We start from the raw sequence: 26,850 nt of genomic DNA, 5'->3' as shown, positions 1-26,850 counted from the left end.
CAAGGCTCAATCTTCGGGGCGGAGGGTCCCAATCCTCTGCCAATGCTGCTACCCGAGGCCGTAGAAACGGCGCTGGTGGTGGTGATCGCGGTCGCCGCCAAGGTGGCAATGGTGGTGACCGCGGCGGGCGCGGCGGCGGCTACTCCAAATCTGGAGGGCACGGCGGCCGACACGGCAACAACAGTAGCGGGGGCAACTACAACAACAACCATGCCCCCAGGGTCCAGTGCCAGATCTGTGGCAAGATGGGCCACCCAGCCTGGAAGTGCTGGAAGCGCTATGATGAGTCCTATCAAGGCGTGGAGGAGAAGTCGGCCAACCTTGCTGCACCGCAGTACGGGGTGGACACGAACTGGTACCTGGACAGTGGTGCCACTGACCACATCACAGGAGATTTGGAGAAGCTGACCATGCGGGATCGCTACACTGGAAACGAACAGATTCATACTGCCAATGGATCAGGTATGGTTATTAAGCATATCGGTCACTCAGCTATTCATACTCCTGATCGAGATCTCCTCCTAAATAATATCCTTCATGTACCGCAAGCCAACAAAAGTCTAATCTCCGCTAGCCGCCTTGCCGTTGACAATAATTCCTTTGTTGAAATTCATCCCTACTCTTTTCTTGTCAAGGAACGGGGAACGAAGAAGGTGTTCCTTCGAGGCAGGGTATAAGAGGACTCTACCCGGTTAGGCACATGGGATCCGACGCCAAGAAGCACATGCTCAGTGTCACCAAGCTATCCTCGGATAGGTGGCACCGGAGTTTAGGCCATCCATCTCCTCTTATTGTTAGCAAAGTCATTAGCAAGAATAATCTCCAGTGTGCAAATTCATTCAATAAAGATTCTGTATGTGACGCCTGCCAAAAAGGCAAAAGTCACCAGTTGCCTTATCCCAAGTCAATAAGTGAATCAAAATTTCCTTTGGAATTTGTGTTCTCTGATGTTTGGGGTCCTGCTGTTGAAACAGTAGGAAGGAAGAACTATTATGTGAGTTTCATTGACGATTTCAGTAAATCACTTGGATATATTTGATCAAACACAAGTCTGAAGTTTTCCAAAAGTTTCATGACTTCCAACATCTAGTAGAACGTCAATTTGATCGCAAGATTCTTGCTTTACAAACAGACTAGGGAGGGGAGTATGAAAAGTTGAACTCCTTCTTTACCAAAATAGGTATATCTCACCACGTCTCGTGCCCTCATGCTCACCAACAGAACGGGTCAGCTGAGAGAAAACATCGACATATTGTCGAAGTAGGCCTTTCCCTTCTCGCTCAAGCCTCTATGCCCTTAAAGTTTTGGGATGAGGCCTTCATTGCTGCCACCTATTTGATAAACCAGATTCCTAGCAAAGTTCTCAAGTTTGAGACACCCTTTGAAAAACTATTCCATGAAAAACCCAACTATTCCATCCTTCGGATTTTTGGGTGTGCCTGCTGGCCGAACCTTCGACCCTACAATAACCACAAACTTCAATTCCGCTCAAAACAATGTGCTTTCCTTGGGTATAGCAATCTCCACAAAGGGTTTAAATGTCTTGACATATCCATTGGGCGTGTATATATTTCTAGAGATGTAATCTTTGATGAAAATATCTTTCCTTTTGCTAGTCTCCATCCAAACGCCGGCGCTCGTCTTCGTGCTGAAATTTTGCTACTTTCTTCAGAGTTATTAAATCCTTCTGATCATGGGGGTGAATCTTATGCTGATGATCATGTGTTTAATAACCCTAATCCTTCCGCTAATGGAGACTGTACTGATGAAAACAGTGAAAAAAACAGTGCTCCAGGCTATGATTTTATGCAGCAACAAGGATGTACAGGCGCCAGACATGAGGATGATTCAGCTGGCAGTGCTGATCCCGAGGGATTCGGCGCAGAAGAAGCAGCAGGCGGGACCGGCGTGGATCCCATGAGTGATTCGCCGTCGCCTACACCGCGTGGTGGGCCTGGCGCATCAGCGCGCGCCACGGAGTCCGGCGCGCCAGTGCGGTCGGGCGGGGTTGATACGCCCGTGTCGTCGCGTGCAACGTGTCAAGGAGCGGCTGGGGCTGGGGCGTCGGTCCCATAGAGCAATGATGGCTCCAGCAGTCCCGCGCGGGCCTGTGACCGCGCGTCGCCATCGTCAACCGACAACCTGCGGGAGACCGCAGATCTGCAGCAGGCTGAGCGCGCGGATGTAGAGGGAGATCTGCCGTCGCCGTCTGTGTCAGTACGAGGAATGGGATCCTCTGTGGCTGCTACCGGATCTGTTGTGGCTACTCCGAATATAACCACACGAGTCACTCGTTCGCAGCGAGGTATTACCAAACCACTAGTGCCTAAGGATGGCACGGTCAGGTATGATAAACACTTTAAGTTTGCAAACTTTGCAGCCACTGGTGAACCACAAAATGTGCTAGAAGCCTTGCATGATAAAAATTGGAAAAATGCTATGAGTGTTGAGTATGATGCATTAGTGAGGAACAACACCTGGCACTTAGTTCCACCAAAGCCAGGGAGGAATATTATAGACTGTAAATGGGTATACAAAATTAAAAGGAAGGTAGATGGAACAATAGATAGATACAAAGCTAGATTAGTAGCTAAGGGTTTCAAACAGCGCTATGGCATTGATTATGAGGATACCTTCAGTCCAGTAGTGAAGGCTGCTACTATCAGACTTGTTCTATCTGTTGCAGTTTCCAGGGGATGGAGCCTTCGTCAATTGGATGTTCAGAATGCGTTTCTACATGGCGTTCTCGAGGAAGAGGTCTATATGAGGCAACCATCAGGCTTTGAGAACACATCCAAACCTAATCATGTATGCAGGTTGGACAAAGCCTTGTATGGCTTAAAACAAGCACCAAGGGCATGGTATTCAAGACTGAGTCTTAAGTTACAACAACTTGGATTCCGTCCATCAAAGGGAGATACTTCCTTATTCTTCTTCAAGAAGGGCAAGGTGATCATACACATGCTTATTTATGTTGATGACATAATTGTAGCAAGTTCCTCACAAGATGCAACGTTAGCATTGCTAAGAAACTTAAAAAGAGAGTTTGCTTTGAAAGATTTGGGAGAGTTACACTACTTTCTAGGTATTGAAGTAAAAAAGGTGCAAGATGGTATTTTACTCACTCAAGAGAAATATGCTTCTGATATTTTGAGTCGTGTAGGAATGAAGGATTGTAAACCTTCCAGTACACCTATGTCAACCACTGAAAAATTGTCATTGAATGAGGGCAAACCATTAAGTCTAGAAGAAGGAACAAAATATCAAAGTATAGTTGGAGCACTTCAATATCTTACACTGACAAGACCTGACATATCTTTCTCAGTTAATAAGGTCTGTCAGTTTCTGCATGCACCAACCTCCTTACATTGGACAGTTGTGAAGAGAATACTGAGATATATTCAGGGAAGCATGGGAATAGGACTAAGCATATGCAAATCCCCATCAACAACAGTAAGTGCCTTCTCTGATGCAGATTGGGCAGGATGCCCAGATGACAGGAAGTCCACATGAGGTTTTGCAGTGTTTCTTGGCTCCAATCTTGTGTCATGGCAAGCAAAGAAGCAAGCAACTGTCTCAAGATCCAGCACTGAGGCAGAGTACAAGTCACTAGCAAATGCTACTGCTGAGGTAATGTGGATGGAAACGCTACTTGATGAATTGGGGGTCTACAGGCCACATGTGTCACGCTTATGGTGTCATAATCTAGGAGCAACGTATCTTTCTGCAAATTCTGTGTTTCATGGAAGAACGAAACATATAGAGATTGATTTCCATTTTGTTTGAGAAAGAGTTGCTCATAAGAAGTTAGAGATAAGGTTCATTCCAACTGGAGATCAAGTAGCTAATGGTTTCACTAAACCACTGCAGGTTCGACAGCTCCAAGCCTTCAGAAACAATCTAAACCTTGATATGTTGAGATTGAGGGAGGATGTTAATAGATAGGTTTGTAGCTGTGTAACGTGACATGTATGCCACGGTTGTATTGCGTGCGTATTGTGTAATCTAGGCAGGTAGTTAGAGTAGATATGATCTTATCTCATGTATAGCTTGGAGTATGGGTCAAGACTACCAACTACCTGCCGATCCTTGTATCTTGTTGAGCTATATAACACGCACGCGTCCCTGCAGGATTGCATACGCTTCCATCATAGTTTTTACATATATACCTTTTTGTGTGTGATTTTCATGATCGGCCATGCCGATAGCTGACTAGAATAGGGGAAGTCAATACTTAAGGTGTGTGATGTAGCTAGCTAGCAAGGCTTATTAATGAACACGCATCAATTGTAATGGACTGCCCTGTGTGTGGCAGTCTCTATCACATGCCAAATTTATTCTCTACTTATCTAGTTCACATGAACTTGCTGGCAAGCATCCATACATATACCCATCAGAACCAAGAATACTTGGCTTTTCTTTCTTTTAGTAGCATATTACTTGCTTCTACTTCAGGGCAGAAGAAGATGAATGGTCTGTGTGGTGGTCTGAGATAGCTTAGATGCGTAGATCTGTGTGGTGTGGCCTGCAGTGTGTGGTGCTGATGAGGCCGCCCACGCGCGGTACTCCGGCAAGCTCAGGATTATGCGGACCTTCTGGCTCCGCTTTATGAAAAGAAGGAAAAGGTGGTGGATTCCAGCGCTCCATGGCTCCAGACTCTCCCGCTGCTTCTCGCGCTTTTCGCCGCCCAGAAAGATTGACCACATGTGTATCTGGATTGAATTGTGCTAGCTAATGGTTGCTTCGTTCTTGACTTTGCTCCCTTTCATGTGCTCCACACGTTCACAATAGATAGATCCTGAAAACAATGCCACTGCCGGCGAGGCATCGATTTGTGGACTAAATTTGGTCACACAAACATGCGATCAATGCCTTCCAATGACCATCCAGATACATATATATGCCTCCATGTCATCGATATGCATGCATGATATATAGCAAACATGATCAAATTGACCGGTTAATGTCTTCGTTTGGTGTAATTGTGAAATTAGTATATTTTCGAACCCTCAACTATATATTTTGTGTGGCGAACTTCTGTTGGTTCTCATTTTATAGCCTAATTAATTTCCATGCCCATGACATTAATTGTTTCACAGTACGTAGTACTTTTCTGTTTTAGTATTGCCATGGTTTCCATTTTGTTGTGTTTGTCTCTCTCGGACCTTTGTGTTAGCATCTCCTTTTTGTTTGACAGTGACCAAAAAAGCTACACAAATATCTAGCAGTGGCCTTGTGTGGACATAAGATAATGTGGGGTATATCCGGCAAGCAAGGTCTACATGGCTCCGTCTCCTCCGCGTGAGAAGGAAAGAAATCAACAATGGTATCTATTCCGACCCGCTCATTAGTTGAGTCTATTTGATTTGAGTGTGTGTGTGTGTGTGTGTGTGTGTGTGTGTGTGTGTGTGTGTGTAGGGAGGGGGGTTAGTATGTGGCAGAGTGGCGTAGGGATGACGTCGGCTGGGATGCGGCCGATCGTCGGTAGCACGACTTCGTGGAGGGGAGGGGGGTTGGTATGTGGCGGACCAGCGTAGGGACGACGCGGGTAGCTGGTGCAAACGCGGCCGGTGGAAATTAAAGGGAGGGAAGGGGACGCTGTGGTCAAATACTCAATTTCCCACCAGCGTAGACCCACACACACGCCTATTAGATAGTACAGTTTTTCATTGTATAAGAAATTTCATAATTTTTTTCACCAAATGGAATTACCTATTTACTGTATGTATACTTTTTGTGTGTGATTTTCAAGATCCATCTTGTCAATAGCTAGCTAGGATGAGAGAAGTCAATGCATAATGTGTGTGACATGTAGCTAGCTAGCGAGGCCTAAAAGAACACACACGTAAGGGATTGTGCTCTGTGTGTGGCAGTCTGCATCACGCCATCACATGACAAAAATATTCTCTACCTTGCTAGTTCACATGAACTTGCTGGCCCGCATCTATACATATACCCACCAAAACAAAGAATACTACACTTTTCTTTCTTTTTGTAGCATATCACTTGCTTCTACTTCAGGGCAGAAGAAGATGAATCATGTGTGTGGTGGCCGGAGATGCATGGATCTTTGTGGTGGCCTGCAGGGTGTGGTGCTGGTTAGGACGCCCACGCGCGCTACTCCGGCGAGCTCAGGATTGTGTGGACCGTCTGACTCCGCTTTACGCAAAGGAGAAAAAGGCGGCGGATTCCGGCATTCCATGGCCATGGCTCGAGACTCTCCTGGTGCATCTTGTGCTTTTTGCCGGCACCAGCGGCCCCCAGAATGAACGAATTGTTGGTTGCCTTGTTTTTTATTTTGCTTCTTTTCATGCAGTCCACACATACAGGATAAGTAGATCGTGAAAAGGACTCCTCTGCTGGTGAGATATTGATTTGTGGACCAAAGTCGGTGACAAAATATGGGATCAATCTGAGAAGATTTATGCCTGCCGATGAATGGCCATCCAGATACATATACGATCCACTCCAGGTCATCGATTGTGCATGCATGATATAGCAGCCATGATCAAATTGGCAGGTTAACGCCTTCGTCCGGTTTAATCATGAGAAATCCTAGTATATTTTGAATCCTCAATTATTTCGTTTGAACTTGAATGATTCAAAGATTGCTCACCAAGCCTGCCGCGTGGTCTCAATTATATATTAGTTTGGTGAACTTTTGCTGGTTTTCATTCTATTTCTCTTGACTTGCAAGGTAGGTGGTCTATCGATTTTATCAAGAGAGAAAAGCAAAATATAGATTGGCCTACTTTGTAAGGAATGCTATGCCAATAATAATAATAAATAAGAAAAGGAAAAACAATCACTGACCGCAACCTAAACAGACTGCCTCCACCTAAGGTGACCTTTTCCTGGAGTGACTGTGAGCAAGATCTACGAAATCACCTTCAAGAAGGAAAGCGGTGCCCACCCACGCCAACCATCGCCAGCATCGACCCCCGCTGAACACAAGCTTTTGCCTAGACCCGGACACAACCTCTCTACGAAACCCTGGGAATAGTCTGGCCTAGCTAACTTGAATGATTCGAAGATTGCTCACCACTCCTGCGGTCCTGCCACGTGGTCTCAGTTATATACTCCTTCCGTTCCTACATATAAGTCCTTTTAGATATTTCAATATGGACTACTTACGGAACAAAATGGATGAATCTACACTCTAAAATACGTCCATATACATCCGTATGTAGTCTATATTAAAATATCTAAAAATACATATATTTAGTAACGGAGGGAGTATTAGTTTGGTGAACTTTTGCTGGTTTTCATTCTATTTTTCTTGACTTGCAAGGTAGGTGGTCTATCGATTTTATTAAGAGAGAAAAGCAAAATATAGAATGACCTATTTTGTAAGGAAAACTATGCCAATAATAATAATAGTAATAATAAATAGAAATAGGGAAAAAACAATCATTGACCACAACCTAAACAGACTGCCTCCACCTAACGTGACCTTTTCTTGGAGCGACTGTGAGCAAGATTCGGAATAGTCTGGCCTAGCTAACAACCAACATCGCCCCTCCCTACTCCGACCAAACATGATGAAGTACTAACTTTTTGACAATGCCTCCAAGGAGTAGAATGGCATCCTCAAGCGTCATCATCGCCGAAGAATCAAACTTTCGCCCAGAGCCTTACACCTCTCCACCTCCACAGACCCCAAGGAAGGAGCCAAGCTACAACGAACATGTGAGGCCAAGCCGCGACTCCACTCGATCCAACAACAACGAACCAGTCCAGTTGGATCAGAAGGACACCACGACCACCTGTATCACCATGGTAGGCTACCTGTGTCGATGCCAGCACCAACCCAACACTACAACCAGGATGCCTGGCAAATGCAGTCCTTGCCGTCGAGGAGAACGCGGGCCCAAAATGGCCCCCTAGCCACAAATTGCCCACTATGATAAAAAAAACACAAGCCAGAGCCGCTGGTAAGTAGCCGCCTCGTGTCGTGGGCCACATAGGCTCACATGCACCGACCGCCGCACCTAACCCGCCATGAGCCACCACCGCGCACAAGAGCAGCAGACACCTAGACCAGGCTGACATGAGACCTGTCACCACTACATGTTGTCGCATCACAACAGGCCATCAGACATCAGTAGGTCGCCGCACCTCAGAAGCACCTCCGTCCCGCAGCCAACACGAAGCACCCCATTCGAGATCCTTCAGCAAACTCCCCTACGTGCGAGCGGCCGCGAGCCGACGAGAAGAGTAGGCCAGCCACCTCCGGATCGGCGCGGGCTTCACTAGGCAGAGCCCATTGGCAATAGCGAGGGGAGGGGGAGCGGTCTAAGAGGGATTGAGCCGCCGCCCGGGTGGACCCGGGAAGGGAACAATATTGCATGTTTTTTTACAATGAGCACACACCCAGCCTCTGCATAGTTAGGATGATATAGCCAACACCAACTCACACACATGCGAAAACACGCTGACAACTAGCAAAGTCACATAAGACCAATGATATTCGTTGGCAAGAAAAAAAATGCCGCAAAACAATCAGATTTGTGATTGGCAAACTACAATAATGACCATATCCACACCAACCATTTCATGAAACCACACTGACGATGAGGTCTTCGATAGCAATGCCTTTAGGAAGGGAGCGACACTCAAGCACCACCATCACTAGATCCAACCACAAGGCCAAAATGTAGATTCGACAAGGTAAGAATGTAAGAAAAACATCGCCTTTTCCAGGTATAAACTGTTGGTTCTGACCTAGGCTTTTGCCCCTGAGGTCGAGACCGGGTGCTCGAGTAGCAACACCATTGAAGTCGCTCATGTGTTGTCATCACCACTTTTCCGTGATTCTAGCAGCAACATGTGATGCAACCGCTGCCACTGCACACCCATCCCTTTGCGTCAAGCTGTCGTCCATAATTTGTATCTCATCACTGAAGTTAACCACTGGATCAGGAGAGAAGACCCCTCCCAGGGACCATTCAATGACCACTGCCGTCGTGGAGCCCTAGGAAGTAGTTGCAGTATAGTTTGCAGCAACACCATCTGGCAGGTCAGATCTGGATCACCACCACCAACCCATGGATCTTAGCGCCGCCAGCAAGCCACCGCACACGCGGAAAGCCAGCACCTCGCAGCAACAGTCCTCATCCAGTAGAAAGACCGACGCCAAATCAGATCGGATCTTGCCGGAGTCCACCCACATAGTGAGTCACCACCACAATAAGGGACGCGCCTCTAGCCATGGTAGCGAGTGACCCGCACAACCAGTCTCACCTGCCGTGAAGAAATATGCATGCTCCCGGTTTCTGTAGGATGGGACATATGGTTCCCATGACAAGGGAGCGGTAGAGGGACGAGAGGATGTGAATATAAATATTTTTTTTTGAAAAGGGGGATATCCTCCAGCGTGTGCATCCAAAGGATGCATGTGACCATATTATTAAAGCAGTTGCAGCAAAAAACAAGGTCTGGTATCCAAATATATCTCGCAAAGGAGCAAAAATAAGTAAAAGCTAAGAAAGATAAACATAGCCACAACCCGCAGGACGAGAGGATCAGAATATGCCAAACAAAAAAAAGATGGGATGCGGAAGCATCCTGCCGCCGCCGTCCGGCCACCGGTGGTTTCCTCTCGCAACAGCGAGGGGTTGGGTGGCTGGGGGGGGGGGGGGGGGGGGGGGGGGGGGGGGGGGGGGGGGGGGGGGGGGGGTTGGTGTGGCAGCGTGCCCATGATAATAGCATGGATGCCCCATGACGAAAATTGTTTCACAGCTGGTAGTACTTTTCTATTTTAGTATTGGCATGGTTTCCATTTTGTTGTTTTTGTCTCCCTCGGACTTTTGTGTTAGCATCTCCTTTTTGTTTTGACGCTGACCAAAAAAAAGCTACACAAATATCTAGCAGTGGCCTTGTGTGGACATAAGATCATGTGGGGGATTCCCAGCAAGCAAGGTCTGCATGGCTCCGGCTCCTCCGCGTAAGAAAGAAAGAAATCAACGATGGATCGAGGGATCATATCTATTCCGACCCACTCATTAGTTGAGCAATATTTTGATAGTTGCCATATCGAATCTTTTTTCTGGCCTGAGAGCTCACGGCTGCCTATATGCAGTGCATGTGAGAGAGACACAGTACGGCCCTAGCTACTACTACAAGTACCTTGGTAGTTACTGGTACTCATAACTGCCTCTTCTTCTTCCTCGACATCTCTCCTCCTCGGCTTCTCCACGCACCAGACCACAGCAGAAAAAACAAAAAAGCAAGCAAACCTTGGAGCTAGCTAGCAGTATGTCCATGTCATGCGGTTTGTGCGGCGCCAACAACTGCCCGCGCCTCATGGTCTCGCCCATTCATCATCGTCATCACCATCATCAGGAGCACCAGCTGCGTGAGCACCAGTTCTTCGCCCAAGGCAACCACCACCACCACCACCCAGTGCCACTGCCGCCAGCCAACTTCGACCACAGCAGAACATGGACCACACCATTTCATGAAACAGCAGCTGCAGGGAACAGCAGCAGGCTCACGCTGGAGGTGGGCGCAGGCGGCCGACCCATGGCTCACCTAGTGCAGCCACCGGCAAGAGCCCACATCGTAAGTAGTAGTACCGCTTAATTGTTTCATCTCTTGCCGATGGATGCGTCCCTGGCTTCCTCCTTAAAAATCCCCACCTAATTTATGTCCATCTATACCCACTACAAAAAAATAGCACCATGTAACCATCTCATATATCTGTCACATAATTCTGTTAATGTACGCTGCTCAATTGTTCTCCTGAAAAAGATATGCGGGAATGGATCTTGATATTCTTTAATTTTCTATGGAGGCATATATAGAGTTTGTGTTTTGTATTAGTTGATGCAGAATTGTATGGGTTGTCAAATCATCAGTCATACATATAAACTTATTTCATTTTATTTGACCAACAACAAGGTAATCAGTCATACATGCATACTGAAAATTTGACTTGTGTTCAATAACTAACCAACTCGACCGGCACAGCTGGGGGAAGACTTTAATCAAGCTGCTAGCTAGAGCTTAATAATATAACATATCTCTTTATGGGATCAAGCAATACATATGCGCTCAATTCTCAACTTGTCAATATCTATCTGGAGTCCACACTTTATGGTAATTAATTGACAAAGTTTTGTGAAATGGACAATATACATACTGGATCGATGCACCCTTTTTCTCATTTTATGTGGTCATTATGAATTTGATTGTTATTTAGTATTTCAATTTTATCTTGAGCTAGTTTTGCAAGTCTGTAGCTCATATATAACTGATACTACTCCCCACGATAGCTTGCGTAGTGGCCGGGTGATCGATCTACCGAGTTCATAAAACTGATCAAGATCGGGTCCAAAAAAGAACAAACCCATACAAAATGGAAAGAAGATCCTTGTTTAGTTAGTTTGCATCAGAAAATTGCCTAATTAGTTACTTGCTATCAATCTTTTGAACATGGCATGTTCACCCCAAACGGACCCAGATCACAATTATTGATGAAGTTACGCCTTTTAAAAACTCATAAAACTGTACATACATGTACAGGGCTACACACATGTACATAATACACCTAATTAAAACGTATATTCATAGACCAATTGTTTTGGACGGTGCGCATCTTTGAAAAAAAAATGCCAGAGGAGTTGTTAGCTTCCACTGTCCAGAAATAGAATAGTTACAATCAAGTGCATCTCTGAATGAAAATGGATCATTTTCTAGTTAATTAGAGACCAATTAGATACTTCATAAACAGGGGAGTATCAAGTATGTATCTGCTACCCTAAGAAAGTACATAACTGCGATCTTATGATTATTTTCCTCTTGATGTTCAGGTGCCATTTTACGGAGGTGCATTCACCAACACTATTAGCAATGAAGCAATCATGACTATTGACACAGAGATGATGGTGGGGCCTGCCCATTATCCCACAATGCAGGAGAGAGCAGCGAAGGTGATGAGGTATAGGGAGAAGAGGAAGAGGCGGCGCTATGACAAGCAAATCCGATACGAGTCCAGAAAAGCTTACGCTGAGCTTCGGCCACGGGTCAACGGCCGCTTTGTCAAGGTACCCGAAGCCATGGCGTCGCCATCATCTCCAGCTTCGCCCTATGATCCTAGTAAACTTCACCTCAGATGGTTCCGGTAATTTATAGCACAAGCCAGATAAAATGATAACATATTTCCTTCTGATTGATCCACCCGTGAAGCAGTTGTTCCTCAAAGTAAAATAAGTCGGTTAGTGATTGATCGATTGGAGCCATTATGTTGACTTGACTATTTAAAATGGTCAGCAGATCAATCAAACAAAATGTATTTATTGAAACAAGTCTTGTTATACTACGTGTTGATTTAAACATGTAATTTCAAGAGGATAGCTACTTTGATGTGTAATAAAATTGTCTCAAAATTGGTGACAAGTGCGATTGTTGTTGTGATTTATATGGAATTATGTCAATCATATTGGAAAAATAATTAACCAGTTGAATTAAGTCATCGCCGACTCAAAATTAAATACGAATGAGGCTTTTATGTATAAAGTTTGTTATTTTATCTTGAAGACTTCTCTAGGGGTGGAAAACGGATTGAGAAAGTACACCATCACGATTGCCGAACATGTACAATGCTTATCTTGAGAAAGAAAATTATATTTCATTCACCAAATATGAGGTGAACCTTGCAACCACATGTATATTAAAAAGCTATGTGTCAGCTAACTAATTTGTGGACTTATCATAGGTTAAATACCTCCAATGTGTACGAATGAGGAACTTGAGTAGAATATGTGAAGTTGCATGGAAAACTGTGAACATATCAAATTATCAAGACATCACTACAGCTGTACATCATCCGAACTTCATGTATTATATTGAAATTGTGTGTTCCTTATGTTGTTGGATGTACTCCCTCCGTTTCTTTTTACTCCGCATATAAGATTTGGTCAAAGTCAAACTGCACAAAGTTTGACCAAATTTATATAAAAAAATATGAACATCTACAATACTAAAACTATATAGTATGAACATACATTTCATGGTCCATCTGATAATATTGATTTCATATTATGAATGTTTATATTTTTTAATATAAAGTTAGTCAAACTCTACAAAGCTTGACTTTGACCAAACCTTATATGCGAACTAAAAAGAAACGGAGGGAGTACTTATTGAAGTGATCCTTCATCTATGAGGTAAGTATTAATTAGTTTGTCCATCGTTTGATCAATCATGTGTATTTAATTAGTTTGTTGGATGTACTAAGTTTTAATTAGTTTGTTGGATGTACTGAGTATTAATTAGTTTATCCATCCCAAGCTTCATCTATAACCCAATGACAAAGGTGACAACGCTATGCACACATACATACACATGATTGATCAAACGATGGACAAACTACCAATGACAAAGGTGACAACGCTATGCACACATACATACACAAATAGATGAAGCTTGGAATACGGCATGGGTGGCAGCCTCGAACCTCAAGCTGGTGCGAACCCAATGAGCTAGACAAGATAACAATGTCTGTCCAAGATAAGGGGAAGCTATTGTTGACTGCCATGATCCAATAGGTTGCCAAATACTAATTTTCATGCGATTTATTCAGTCCAATGTGTTGGGTTTAGTCCCACATCAGATGTGGGGGGAGACATAACACGATTTATAAGGGCAGGGGTGTCCCCTCCTAATTAACAGGCTAGTCCTTTGGAGGGAGAGGGCCCAAGGCCTTCCATAAGTCGATGTTGCTCTCTGGTTGAGCCTGGTTGACGCATGTGGGTCGGAAACGCTAGTGTTAGCGGACCCGAAATTGCGTAACAAGTGGTACCATGAGCTAGGTTGTTCGAGGTTGCGATTGTTAATTCAGAGGAGGTCGTATTCAATCGACGGAGGCGCTGCGAGGGTTTGCCAGGTGCCTGCGGTGAGATCGAAGTTGTCCGATTGAAGGTCAGCGGAAAGATCAAAAGCAGTCAAAGCTGGATCGGTTTGGCAGAGGCAGCAGGCCGAGCAAGCTGCGGGGACGCGCAGGCCAAGCAGGGCCCAAGTGCGGGTGACTGGCCTGGTAAAGCACGCGGCTGCTAGTAGATAGGAGCGCGTGTGCGGCAGCCACACAAGCAGATGCGGTCTGCGATGTGGCACTTGGCAGAGGCTGTTTGGTACGTGGTTGGCTCAAGGAATGGCCTATTGATGCTGCTGGTGTGAGCACAAAGAGGCGAGATTTCACGGGCAAGTTTGGCTGGTTCTTGGAGAAGCGGTGTTGCATATAAAAGTCTGTTTGTTGATGTGCTTAAAGACTGTACCAAGAAGCAAGTTGACGGGTCAAATAAAAGAAGCAAGTTGAGAACATTACCAAGGGTAGAGACAAGGCAAGGACGACAACGTGCGATAAGGCTTGAAGCAAGAGTCTGGAGCTTGTCGTGGCAGGATCATGCATACACAGGGCGTCAAGCAATGCACGGAGATGTGCGGGGCGGACATGACGCAGGGTGGAGCATGTTTGCAGTCGAACATACATGGCTGGCTTGGACTGGCATGGAGGTTGGTCAAAGCAGAAGATGGCGGTGATTTCAGCGATGACGACATAGAAGCGTGATGCTGATGGTGGCCAACTTCTGGGCATGGAAACACGTGGTGCAGGCCTGAGGGCTTGTGCGGCTTTGACAGACTATGGCGCGGGGTTGATTCAAGATGGTGCACACATGAGAGAGCTTGAAGTCGAGAGGGCGCAGGGTAGCATAGCGCAACTACATGAAGTCATGTTGAAGGTGGAGCTGGAGTCTGATGGACGACTTCATTCTGTGCTGATGGAGGGGCTACAGCGTAAATGCATGGAGAGTCGAAGCCTATTTCAGCGGGGAAAGCGAGAGACACGTGGATCGGACTGGGGCCCAGTGGTCTGATGGAGGCGTGATACTCGGTATCGGTCGGTGATGACCGGTGGTTCTCTGCAGTGGGGGTTGAGTGATGTGGGTTCGCAACCTTGGAAGACTCGACCAGGACAACAGAGGCTCGACGCAGTGATAACGGCGAGGCGTGCGGTAAGCACGGGACACAATGACATGCCAAGGCATTGATGGTCAAACAAATTGTGTAGGGGGTGCTGAAGCAGTGTTGACGAGTACCAGATTCAAGTTGGTGACTGGGTCTATCAGTGTCGGTTGATGGACATGAGTTGACCATGGAGAATCTGAGAAAGTGACGAAAAGTCTAAAATTGTCAAAAGTTAAGAGAGTACATGACCATATATTCTGTGGTGTTCAGTGCACATGGCAAAGTGCAGATGACAAGTACAGAAGAAGACAGAGTGCTATAGCCGTGGGACATGTCAAAGACTACCCGAGATAAGGATGAAACAACTGCGAATTTGACTCAAGGTGACACAGGGCGACGGTGAGATTCCTTCAAGTTTCAGAAAGATGGTCAAGAAAGAGCAGTGATGTTGAGTTCAGTTAACTCTTATATGTGGCATCCAATATGTGAGTTGTACACTTTCACGCAAAAATGGTCGGTGTGTGATGGCGTTGAACGGATTCTCCGGAAGTTGAGAGCACAAAGTAGAGTAATGAGAAACTTAATTTTGGTGAAGAAGACGAGAAGGGACTATAGTTGCAGATGGAGTCACATGAAGTCTGGGAGTAGCAGCGATGCTCATGGCATATCTCAAGTCCAATGTACATGTAGATTCGACGCATGGATGCATTCAAGGTGGTGAACAATATTCGCCAAGGTGGAGTTTGTTAGAGTTGTGTCGAATATTCTCGTACAAGGTAGGTTACAGTTGGACTTGGTTTTGGACTATATGTAGACAGAGTAGGAGTTGTGTCCTAGTAGGACACTGGTATCCTAGGCCTCTCATATATATCGGAGGAAGACACATGATGTAACCTATGCCAACATAATAGCACAAACACGTAGGGAGAGCCGGCGGGGTGTGCCGGCGCCCAGGTGGCCGGTGTGCGGTATTGTGACGGTGTCATGGGAGGAGCGCCCCTAGTCAGGTCCCGGGGATGTAGCCATATCGGTGAACCTTATTAAGAAATCTCGGTGTTGCGCTCGTGTTATTGCTTGGTCCTCGGATGATCGACGATATGCCTTGGATTTATTTTAACACAATGCTCGATGAAAGTAATTATATTAATTATTTGTTCCATAATTCATATGTGGATCTAGGAGTGCCATGGGTGAATGCAAAGTAAAATTTACTACTGGCTTAACCCTAGTTACCTAATGGATTAATATGCTATTTTAGGACTATTTGTTGAGATTATGATAATCTTTGGAATAAATTATACTATTATGGGGTGTAAATGTTCACAATATTTCAGCAGCGGCATCGCCGATGTTAAGATCCTACTTCCTCTCTTCCTGTTTATAGGACTCAGTTCTAAGATCTCACCCATCAAGGTAGATAGTGAGTGGTGTAAGAGTAGGGCATTTTGGGGACCGAGCTTCATGAAGCCTTTTATTTTGAAAATTTCAAAATTCATAAATTTTAGTTTCAAAAAATTCTGAAAAATTTTATACATGTATGCATGGATGTAAAGTGTATGTGTGAAAAATTTCAGGATGAAATACCTTGAACCGCGAGCTGCACAAGAAAAAACAAAATCAGGGACTTTAAAGATGAACAGTACATATTTTAAAAAGCCCCAGATTTGTCTTTTTTGTGTAGATCACATTTTAATGTATTTCGATCTGGAAATTTGCACACATATGCATTATGTATCTAGGTATATGTGTATTTATTTTCAGAATTTTTTGAAACTGAAAAGTTTGAATTTTGAAGTTTTCAAATAAAGACTTTCATGGAGCTCGGTCTCCGTTTGGCATTTTCGGTGGTGTAATAGTTTTTTTTGAAAACTTATCTATCCCTTGCATAGAAAGCAAGGGAACACTTTAATTTTAAGCAATGATTTGAGCCACCGACATAGAAACCAGGGGAACACTTTAATTTTAAGTGGGGATTTGAGCCACCATAACCATTTTGACATGAACCAGACCCACGTATCCAATAGTGCATGTGACCTAAATGTGGACTGTGTTGCTTGTCGTAGTCTGCATCATATGAACTTGCCGGCCGGCATCCATACATGTATCCATCCATCAGAATAAAGAATACTCCACTTTTCTTTCTTTTCGTAGCATATCTTTTCCTCCCATTTCAGGCCAGAAGAGATGAGTAGTCTGTGTGGTGGCCGGAGCTAGCTTAGATGCATGGATCGATCCCTGAGGCTGCAAGGCGTGGTGCTGGTTAGCTCGCCTACGCGCGGTGCTCCGGCGAGCTCAGGATTGTGTGGACCGCCTCACTCTGCTGTACGCCAAGAAGAAAAAGGTGGCGCGCTCCATGGCTCCAGAGTCCAGACTGTCCTGCTGCATCTTGCGCCTTTCGCTAGATTGTACTCCCTCCGTTTTTAAGTATAAACCTTTTTAGAGATTTTAATACGGACATCATACGGTTGTAAATAGATGAAAACATTAACCGGACGAAAACATTAACGGTCAATTTCATCTACATGCATGTCATCTATATGCCTGCATGTTTTACATTTCATCTACTCCGGTTAATGTTTCATATCGTATACGGACATCTACATGCATGTCATCTATATGCCTGCATGTTTTACATTTCATTTTTTTTCACCAAAAGTAATTACCTATGTACTATATGTATACTTTTTTCTGTGTGATTTTCATGACCGATCTTGTCGATAGCTAGCTAGGATGAGAGAAGTCAATGCATAATGTGTGTGATATGTAGCTAGCTAGCTAGTCCTAAAAGATCAAACATGTAATGGATTGTGCTGTGTGTGTGGCAGTCTGCATCACGCCACCAGATGACAAAAATATTCTCTACCTAGCTAGTTCACATGAACTTGCTGGCCTGCATCTATACATATACACACCAGAACAAAGAATACTTGGCTTTTCTTTCTTTTTGTAGCATAGCCTTTGTTTCTACTTCAGGGCAGAAGAAGATGAATCGCATGTGTGGTGGTCCGAGATAGCTTAGAGCATCTCCAGCCGTTGGCCCCTCAGGGGGCGCCTAAAATCACCGCCTGGGGGTGAGCCGGCGCAAAAAATCAGCCTGGGGGCGAGTTGGTCCCCAGCCGCCGGCCCCAGGGCCGCCCCTAGGCGTGTTTAAAAAATAAAAGTATATAACAAATTTCGGCAAAGTTCGGCGAAGTACGGCTAAACACGACAAATTTCGTCCAACTTGGACATATATTTGGACAAAGTTCGCGAATTTTCATTACATAGCAAATATATAAACTAATCTAAAAAAGAAACTGGCTGAACGCCGAGTAGTCGCCGTCGTTATCGTCGGCCTTCTCCTCCTTGACGCGGGCACCCCTGCTGGACCCGGCGTCGCCATGGCGGACTGATGGCGGCGGCGGCGGCGGCGCGTCCTCGTCGTTGTCGCTGTCCGCGATGATGACGACTCCTCCTTTGTCGCGGCCCCGGCGGCGCTCCGCAAAGTGCCTCAGGGCGACGCACTGGCGCTCCCTCGCCATCTTCAGGGAGTCATGGCGTGCCCATTCAAGGGCCGCGTCGTCGTCGAGCTCGACCTCGCCGTGCTCCGTCTTCACAGCGGGGAGACCCGGCTCCGCCTTCACCGGCGCGAGCCCCGGCTCCGTCTTTGGCTTGACAAAGCGTGGAGGAGAAGCCGACGAGGAGGCGCGCCGGCCTCCGTCGTTGATGACGATGCCGGCCCTGCGAGTGCGCCGGCCGAGCGGCATCTCCGACGCGGGCTCGGCCTTGACGCCGAGCAGCCGGAGTGCCGGAGGAGTGCGAGGAAGAGCGCGAGGAGGAAGAGGAGGAGGAGCCGAACCTCCTTGGCGCCCATGGCCCGTCGCGTCGGCGGTGCGCCGCGGCGGCCGCCCTCGCCGGGGGGTACGCCAACGGCCGGTTGTTGCCGCCCTCGAGGTGCGTCAGCACGCCCTCGAGTGTGCGGCCGGGGACGCCCCACCACAGGCGGCGCCCCTCACTGTTCTTCATGCCGCCGACCACCGCCGCGCCATTGGTGGACGCCAGCCGCTGCTGCTGACGGCGTTGGAAGTACGCCGCCCAAGCCGCGTGGTTGTTGGCGGCGTACTGGGGGAGGGAGAGCTGGGCGTCGGTGAGGGAGGCGCGCACGACCTCGACCTCCTCGGCGAAGTAGGAGGGTTTAGCCACGGCGTCGGGCAACGGGGGAATGGGCACTCCCCCGTTGCTGAGCTTCCAGCCCGTCGGCCCGGCGTGCATGCCGGTGGCGCCGGGATGTTCGCTGGAACAGGAGCCACGACTCCTGTTCGTGGAGAGTGCGGCGGCCGAAGCCGTTGGCCACCGCCTCGTCTCCGGGGAAACGCTCGGCCATCGGGAGAGGGGGAGGGGGAGGGAGAGGGAGGGGCTGGCGGCGGCTCACGGGAGAGGGAGAGGGAGAGGAAGGACTCGACGGTGGCGCTTGGGAGAGGTAAAGCTCGGCGGCGAGGGCGGGGCTGGTGTGGCCACAGGCGAGCAAGGCCACCAGCTTATATAGCCGCGCCACACCCGTGTGTACGCGTGCGAGGGGGGAGGCGTCGGCGCGCCGTCCCGTGACGCGCTGCCCGTGAGGAATCAATGACAAGGCTGACCGGCGGCAGCCTTGCCATTGATTCCCCGCGCGGGAAACCGAGGCGTTGGGGGAGGACGAGGCGCGGTGTCGCTGACGCGGCTGGCCCGCGGTTTTTTCGCGAAAAAACCGCTCGCCCCGGCGTCCCCGGGCGCCCCCCAGTGCGCCGGGTTCAGTCTGGATCCGCCGACGCTGATTTCGGCCCAGGCCGACAAAAATCGGGCTCCTAAAGACGCGACTGAGCTATTTTTTCGACACCGGCGCGAAAAAATCGCCTGGAAAGACCTCCCTGAAGACACGGCTGGAGATGCTCTTAGATGCATAAATCTGTGTGGTAGCCTGTTGGATAATCCAAATAATTAAACGTGCGTGAGCTTTACTAGTTGAGTTTTGAAAGAATTGGAAGCGTAATCAGGCTTGCCGGTGATTAGTTAGGAAAGTGTACCATGTCTTTGTGCTAGTAGTCTACGTGTGCTAGTAGATTAGGGAAGTTGAGACCGATTGGAATTGGAATTAGCTTGGTCGTGTCCCAGTATGGTAGTAGTACTAGTCCGTATAGATTAGGAAAAAGAAGTCTGCGTCAGTGGCCTGAGCTAGGTCCTGCACCTATATATACATGGTGTGTGCGTGAGATTTGTAACCGTGAGAATAAAACCTAGAGAAAACAGAAAAGCAATGAAGAGAGGAATTAGAAGGTGCGAGACGCACCTTTGGCTATCAGTTCTTGTGCACGTGCGTTCGTGTTATTTTGATGTGATCGATCTTGTGAGCAAAGTTCCAACAATTGGTATTAGAGCAAGGTTCGTGTGAAGCCGCGCTTGCCCCGGGGTGGCGACCTTGCTAGTGCCTCGGGGCGGGCGATACAGTCGCTGGTGTAGCGACAACGACGAGCGGACGATATGGTCGCTGGGTGGTGCAGCGACGAGGAGGAGAAGGCAATGTTCGTTTGAGGAGTGACGTACGAGGAGGATCGGGTGATCTTTGCTCGGTGGAGTGACGGCAAGAAGGCGGTGAGGGTGCTGTCACAAGCGCGAGGCGATGGGTGATGTCATTCGACGGAACTATCTGGAGGAGGGCGACAGGGCTGTCGTCTGCAAGGCGTTGGTGATCATTGATGGTTATGGAGGTGCCGAAGTTACGACACCGAGAAAATCATCGAGATCAGCGTTGGAGGGTGCAAGATGGAGATGGCGAAGTTGCGAGCCGTCATCAAGGTGTGCACATGAGTTCTTGTAAGGTGCGTCCAAGAGCTCGGGTGTGTGAGCCTTCTGCTGCAGTTGAGATGCGTCACTGGCGGAGGAGAATTGCAAGGAAGAGCAGGCGGAAAAAGGAATTCGTGCCTTGCGTTTCCGTTCGTGGTGGTGGAGTTCCAGCGAGTTCATATACGGTGGAGATGAGTTGCACGTATATGACGAGTTGTGTTGCTGTTGGATAGGAGGTGTTGTTTGGTAAGTTGTGTCACCAACGACAAAGGAAAAAGATGTGATGGGTGAATAGATGTCTCTCCCCATGTGCAAGAAACCGATGCGAAGATGAAGATCAACGTGAAAATGGACGCGGACCGGTTAAGTTGAGTTCCTGCATGAGGCTATGCGTTTAGTCTGCATGTAGCACGCTAAGATGCGGCAGCGTGGCTGGTAGTCCGGATAATCGTTGGTTTCAGTTTTCAAGTCAGCACAAAAGTATGATGGTGATGATGTGGTGGTCATCATTGCAAGAAAAGAGAAGTTGTGGTCTGGTAAGTCGCGTCACCGGAGGCAATCGACGGGACAAGATGAAGAGGTGATCGTCTGCGTGTCTCGTCAAATAAAGAGTTAGATAAAGAGATATTTAGATTAGGGGGTGAATGTTGGATAATCCAAATAATTAAACGTGCGTGAGCTTTACTAGTTGAGTTTTGAAAGAATTGGAAGCGTAATCAGGCTTGCCGGTGATTAGTTAGGAAAGTGTACCATGTCTTTGTGCCAGTAGTCTACGTGTGCTAGTAGATTAGGGAAGTTGAGACCGATTGGAATTGGAATTAGCTTGGCCGTGTCCCAGTATGGTAGTAGTACTAGTCCGTATAGATTAGGAAAAAGAAGTCTGCGTCAGTGGCCTGAGCTAGGTCCTGCACCTATATATACATGGTGTGTGCGTGAGATTTGTAACCGTGAGAAATAAACCTAGAGAAAACAAAAAAGCAATAAAAAGAGGAATTAGAAGGTGCGAGACGCACCTTTGGCTATCAGTTCTTGTGCATGTACGTTCGTGTTATTCTGATGTGATCGATCTTGTGGGCAAAGTTCCAACAATTGGGCGAATTTCCAACATAGTCCGCAGGGTGTGGTGCTGATGAGGTCGCCCACGCGGGCTACTCCTGCGAGCTCAGGATTGTGTGGACCGTCTGGCCCTGCTTTATGCAAAGGAGGAAAAGGCGGCGGATTCCAACGCTCCATGGCTCCAGACTCTCCCGCTGCTTCTTGCGCTTTTCGCTGCCCAGAAAGATCGACCACATGTGTATCTGGATTGAAATGTGCTAGCTAATGGTTGCTTCGTTCTTGATTTTTGCTCCTTTTCATGTGCTCCACATGTACACAATAGATAGATCTTGAAAACGACTCCGCTGCCGGTGATACCTCGATTTGTGGATCAGAGTTGGTCGCACAGACAAGGGATCGATCGAGATATATGCTTGCCAATGGCCATCCAAATACATATATGGTTCCATGTCACCGATGTGCGTGCAAGATAGCAAACATGATCAAGTTGACTGGTTAATGTCTTCGTCTGGTTTAATTATGAAACCAGTATATTTTCGAACCCTCAACTATATATTTTGCGTGGTGAACTTTTGTTGGTTCTCATTTTACAGCTAAATTAATTTCCACGCCCATACGTAACGCTTTGTTACGAGGGGAGGCTCACACAATTGAAAAAGCCTAGCCGCCTTTCCCATCGCCTTCCTTTTTCGCCGCCACGCGGGTTCAGGAGCAGCTTACTGGGGAAGTTTTGAAGGTCTTGGGGGGTTGTTGTAGCTTGACAAGGAGATGAGGGCTCGAGTGAAGGTTTCCATCAGGGAGTGTTCAACAGCGGCATTTGTGAATCCGGCGGCCGCCGAACCAATCCAATACGGTGAGCTTCTACGGCGGCGCAGCTTGGCTAGGCCATCGGAGAAGATGATGTGGGTGCATGGCCCTGAAGGGTGGCGAGTTCGATCTCAGGTCCAGACTTGGCGTACAATAGCGTGATAAATTTGTCCCATGCATTCTTTATGCTGTCTTCGGGAGCTAGTTGATGCAGCGGTGAGGAGAGGTGTTGATGTCCTTTGCGTCCAAGAAACCAAATGGAGAGGACAGAAGGCGAAGGAGGTGGAGGATACCGGCTTCAAGCTGTGGTACACGGGGACGGCTGCAAACAGAAATGGCGTAGGCATCTTGATCAACAAGAGCCTCAAGTATGGAGTGGTAGACGTCAAGAGACGTGGGGATCGGATTATCTTGGTCAAGCTGGTAGTTGAGGACTTGGTTCTCAATGTTATCAGCGCGTATGCCCCGCAAGTAGGCCACAATGAGAACACCAAGAGGGAGTTCTGGGAAGTCCTGGAAGACATGGTTAGGAGTGTACCGATTGATGAGAAGCTCTTCATAGGAGGAGACCTCAATGGCCACGTGGGTACATCTAACACAGGTTTTGAAGGGGCGCATGGGGGCTTTGGCCATGGCATCAGGAATCAAGAAGGAGAAGATGTCTTAAGCTTTGCTCTAGCCTACAACATGATTGTAGCTAACACCCTCTTTAGAAAGAGAGAATCACATCTGGTGACTTTTAGTAGTGGCCAGCACTCTAGCCAGATTGATTTCATCCTCTCGAGAAGAGAAGATAGGCGTGCGTGCCTAGACTGTAAGGTGATACCTGGAGAGAGTGTTGTACCCCAGCATAAGCTGGTGGTTGCTGACTTCCGCTTTCGGATTCGTGTCCAGCGGGATAAGCGTGCCAAAGTCGCTAGAACGAAGTGGTGGAAGCTTAAGGGGGAGGTAGCTCAGGTGTTCAAGGAGAGGGTCATTAAGGAGGGCCCTTGAAAGGAAGGAAGGGATGCGGACAATGTGTGGATGAAGATGGCGACTTGCATTCGTAAGGTGGCCTCGGAGGAGTTTGGAGTGTCCAGGGGAAGGAGAAGCGAAGATAAGGATACCTGGTGGTGAAATGATGACGTCCAGAAGGCGATTAAAGAGAAGAAAGATTGCTTCAGACGCCTATACCTGGATAGGAGTGCAGACAACATAGAGAAGTATAAGATGGCGAAGAAGGCCGCAAAGCGAGCTGTTGGTGAAGCAAGGGGTCGGGCATATGAGGACCTCTACCAATGGTTAGGCACGAAGGAAGGTGAAAGAGACATCTATAAGATGGCCAAGATCCGAGAAAGGAAGACGAGGGACATTGGCCAAGTCAAATGCATCAAGGACGGAGCAGGCCAACTCTTGGTGAAGGACGAGGAGATTAAGCATAGATGGCGGGAGTACTTCGACAAGTTGTTCAATGGGGAGAATGAGAGTTCTACCATTGAACTAGACGACTCCTTTGATGAGATCAGCATGTGGTTTGTGCAGAGAATCCAGGAGTCCGAGGTGAAGGAGGCTTTAAAAAGGATGAAAGGAGGTAAGGCGATGGGCCCTGATTGTATCCCCATTGAGGTGTGGAAAGGTCTCGGGGACATAGCAATAGTATGGCTAACCAAGCTTTTCAACCTCATTTTTCGGGCAAATAAGATGCCAGAAGAATGGAGACGGAGTATATTAGTACCAATCTTCAAGAACAAGGGGGATGTTCAGAGTTGTACTAATTACCGTGGAATTAAGCTGATAAGCCATACAATGAAGCTATGGGAGAGAGTCATTGAGCACCGCTTAAGAAGAATGACAAGCGTGACCAAAAATCAGTTTGGTTTCATGCCTGGGAGGTCGACCATGGAAGCCATTTTCTTGGTACGACAACTTATGGAGAGATATAGGGAGCAAAAGAAGGACTTGCATATGGTGTTCATTGACTTGGAGAAGGCCTATGATAAGATACCGCGGAATGTCATGTGGTGGGCCTTGGAGAAACACAAAGTCCCAGCAAAGTACATTACCCTCATCAAGGACATGTACGATAATGTTGTGACAAGTGTTCGAACAAGTGATGTCGACACTGATGACTTCCCGATTAAGATAGGACTGCATCAGGGGTCAGCTTTGAGCCCTTATCTTTTTGCATTGGTGATGGATGAGGTCACAAGGGATATACAAGGAGATATCCCATGGTGTATGCTCTTTGCGGATGATGTGGTGCTAGTTGACGATAGTCGGACGGGGGTAAATAGGAAGTTAGAGTTATGGAGACAAACCTTGGAATCGAAAGGGTTTAGGCTTAGTAGAACTAAAACCGAGTACATGATGTGCGGTTTCAGTACTACTAGGTGTGAGGAGGAGGAGGTTAGCCTTGATGGCCAGGTGGTACCTCGGAAGGACACCTTTCGGTATTTGGGGTCAATGTTGCAGGAGGATGGGGGTATTGATGAAGATGTGAATCATCGAATCAAAGCCGGATGGATGAAGTGGCGCCAAGCTTCTGGCATTCTCTGTGACAAGAGAGTGCCACAAAAGCTAAAAGGCAAGCTCTACAGGACGGCGGTTCGACCCGCAATGTTGTATGGCGCGGAGTGTTGGCCGACTAAAAGGCGACATGTTCAACAGTTAGGTGTGGCGGAGATGCGTATGTTGAGATGGATGTGTGGCCACACGAGGAAGGATCGAGTCCGGAATGATGATATACGACATAGAGTTGGGGTAGCACCAATTGAGGAGAAGCTTGTCCAACATCGTCTGAGATGGTTTGGGCATATTCAGCGCAGGCCTCCAGAAGCTCCAGTGCATAGCGGACGGCTAAAGCGTGCGGATAATGTCAAGAGAGGGCGGGGTAGACCGAATTTGACATGGGAGGAGTCCGTTAAGAGAGACCTGAAGGATTGGAGTATCACCAAAGAGCTAGCTATGGACAGGGGTGCGTGGAAGCTTGCTATCCATGTGCCAGAGCCATGAGTTGGTTGCGAGATCTTATGGGTTTCACCTCTAGCCTACCCCAACTTGTTTGGGACTAAAGGCTTTGTTGTTGTTGTTGTTGTTGTTGTTGTTGTTGTTGTTGTTATTCTTTATGCTGTCTTCGTGTTTTGTTAGGTATGGTGTGCCGGCTGCGCTCCCCCCTGCTGAAAGAAATGTTGTCCCCATCCCCCCTGCCGATGTGCTCACCACCGATGGAGGGTGTGTGTTTTTGTGTCTCCGTCGATGGGTCTTCTGGGATCCGGTCGGTTTAGGTTTCCCATGGATTCGCCCGAATTCGGCCAGCTTTCGTGATCTTCAGAGTTTCTACAAGTCCTTATCGACGTTCTCTTCTCTGGGGTGGCGGTTTGCTTTGCGGATCACAGTCTCGCCGACGTCTCTTGGTCTGCGTCGACGAGTTCCTACTCGTTGCCTCTGCAAGCTCCTGGGTTTCAAAAAAGGTTTGCTACATCAAGGCGGAGACCCAAAGACAGCACCGAGCTTTCATAGTGCGCCGCCGATGTATGCATGACGAAGAAGACTTCGGCACCCCTAAAGTTTTGATTGTAATTTTTCTTTGTATATGGGTGTATTTGTAAGGTCCTATGATTCTTAATATATGGTTTTAAGCCTCTTTGCCAAAAAAAGTTCAACACCCATCACATTACTATTTTTATGATGAAGAGTGTTTTTGTTAACTTAAAATGTAGCGTCAAATGGATACAGAGCATGATGAGCAACACGGGGCCTTTGCAATACCAACTGTCTGTCCAAACTAAAAAAAAACTGACATATTGAAATGCTAAAGTCATATAGGACCAACACTACACCACTAAATGTTCCACAACTTGTACTTTTCTGTTTTAGTATTGCCATGGTTTCCATTGTGTTGTGTTTGTCTCCCTCGGACCTTTGTGTTAGCATCTCCTTTTTGTTTGACAGTGACCAAAAAAGCTACAAATATCTAGCAGTGGCCTTGCGTGGACATAAGATCATGTGGGAGATTCCCGGCAAGCAAGGTGTGCATGGCTCCAGCTCCTCCGCGTAAGAAAGAAAGAAATAAAAAATGAATCGAGGGGTAGTATCTATTCCGACGCACTCATTAGTTGGGCCTATTTGATTTGATCCATCATCTTTTGCTAATTCTCAGATCGAATCTTTTGCCTGGTCTGCAGCTCACTGCTGCATATATGCAGTGCAGTGGAGGAGGGAGAGACACAACACAACCCTAGC

At 47.3% G+C, this 26,850-nt stretch overlaps 1 protein-coding gene across 1 annotated transcript; it reads left to right on the top strand.

Annotated features, from left to right (window-relative positions):
• The first annotated feature begins 10,100 nt into the window (after positions 1-10,100).
• On the top strand, positions 10,101-12,431 carry LOC125511587 (transcription factor GHD7-like). Its single transcript, XM_048676997.1, has 2 exons — positions 10,101-10,563; positions 11,814-12,431. Exons 1-2 carry the CDS (start codon positions 10,258-10,260, stop codon positions 12,126-12,128), a joined length of 621 nt encoding a protein of 206 aa, XP_048532954.1. The 5' UTR covers positions 10,101-10,257; the 3' UTR covers positions 12,129-12,431.
• Positions 12,432-26,850: the final 14,419 nt, after the last annotated feature.

The sequence above is a fragment of the Triticum urartu genome, chromosome 5 (genome assembly GCF_003073215.2).
Source record: "Triticum urartu cultivar G1812 chromosome 5, Tu2.1, whole genome shotgun sequence".
Taxonomy (NCBI): domain Eukaryota; kingdom Viridiplantae; phylum Streptophyta; class Magnoliopsida; order Poales; family Poaceae; genus Triticum; species Triticum urartu.
This window is presented reverse-complemented; position numbering and strand designations above follow the sequence as displayed.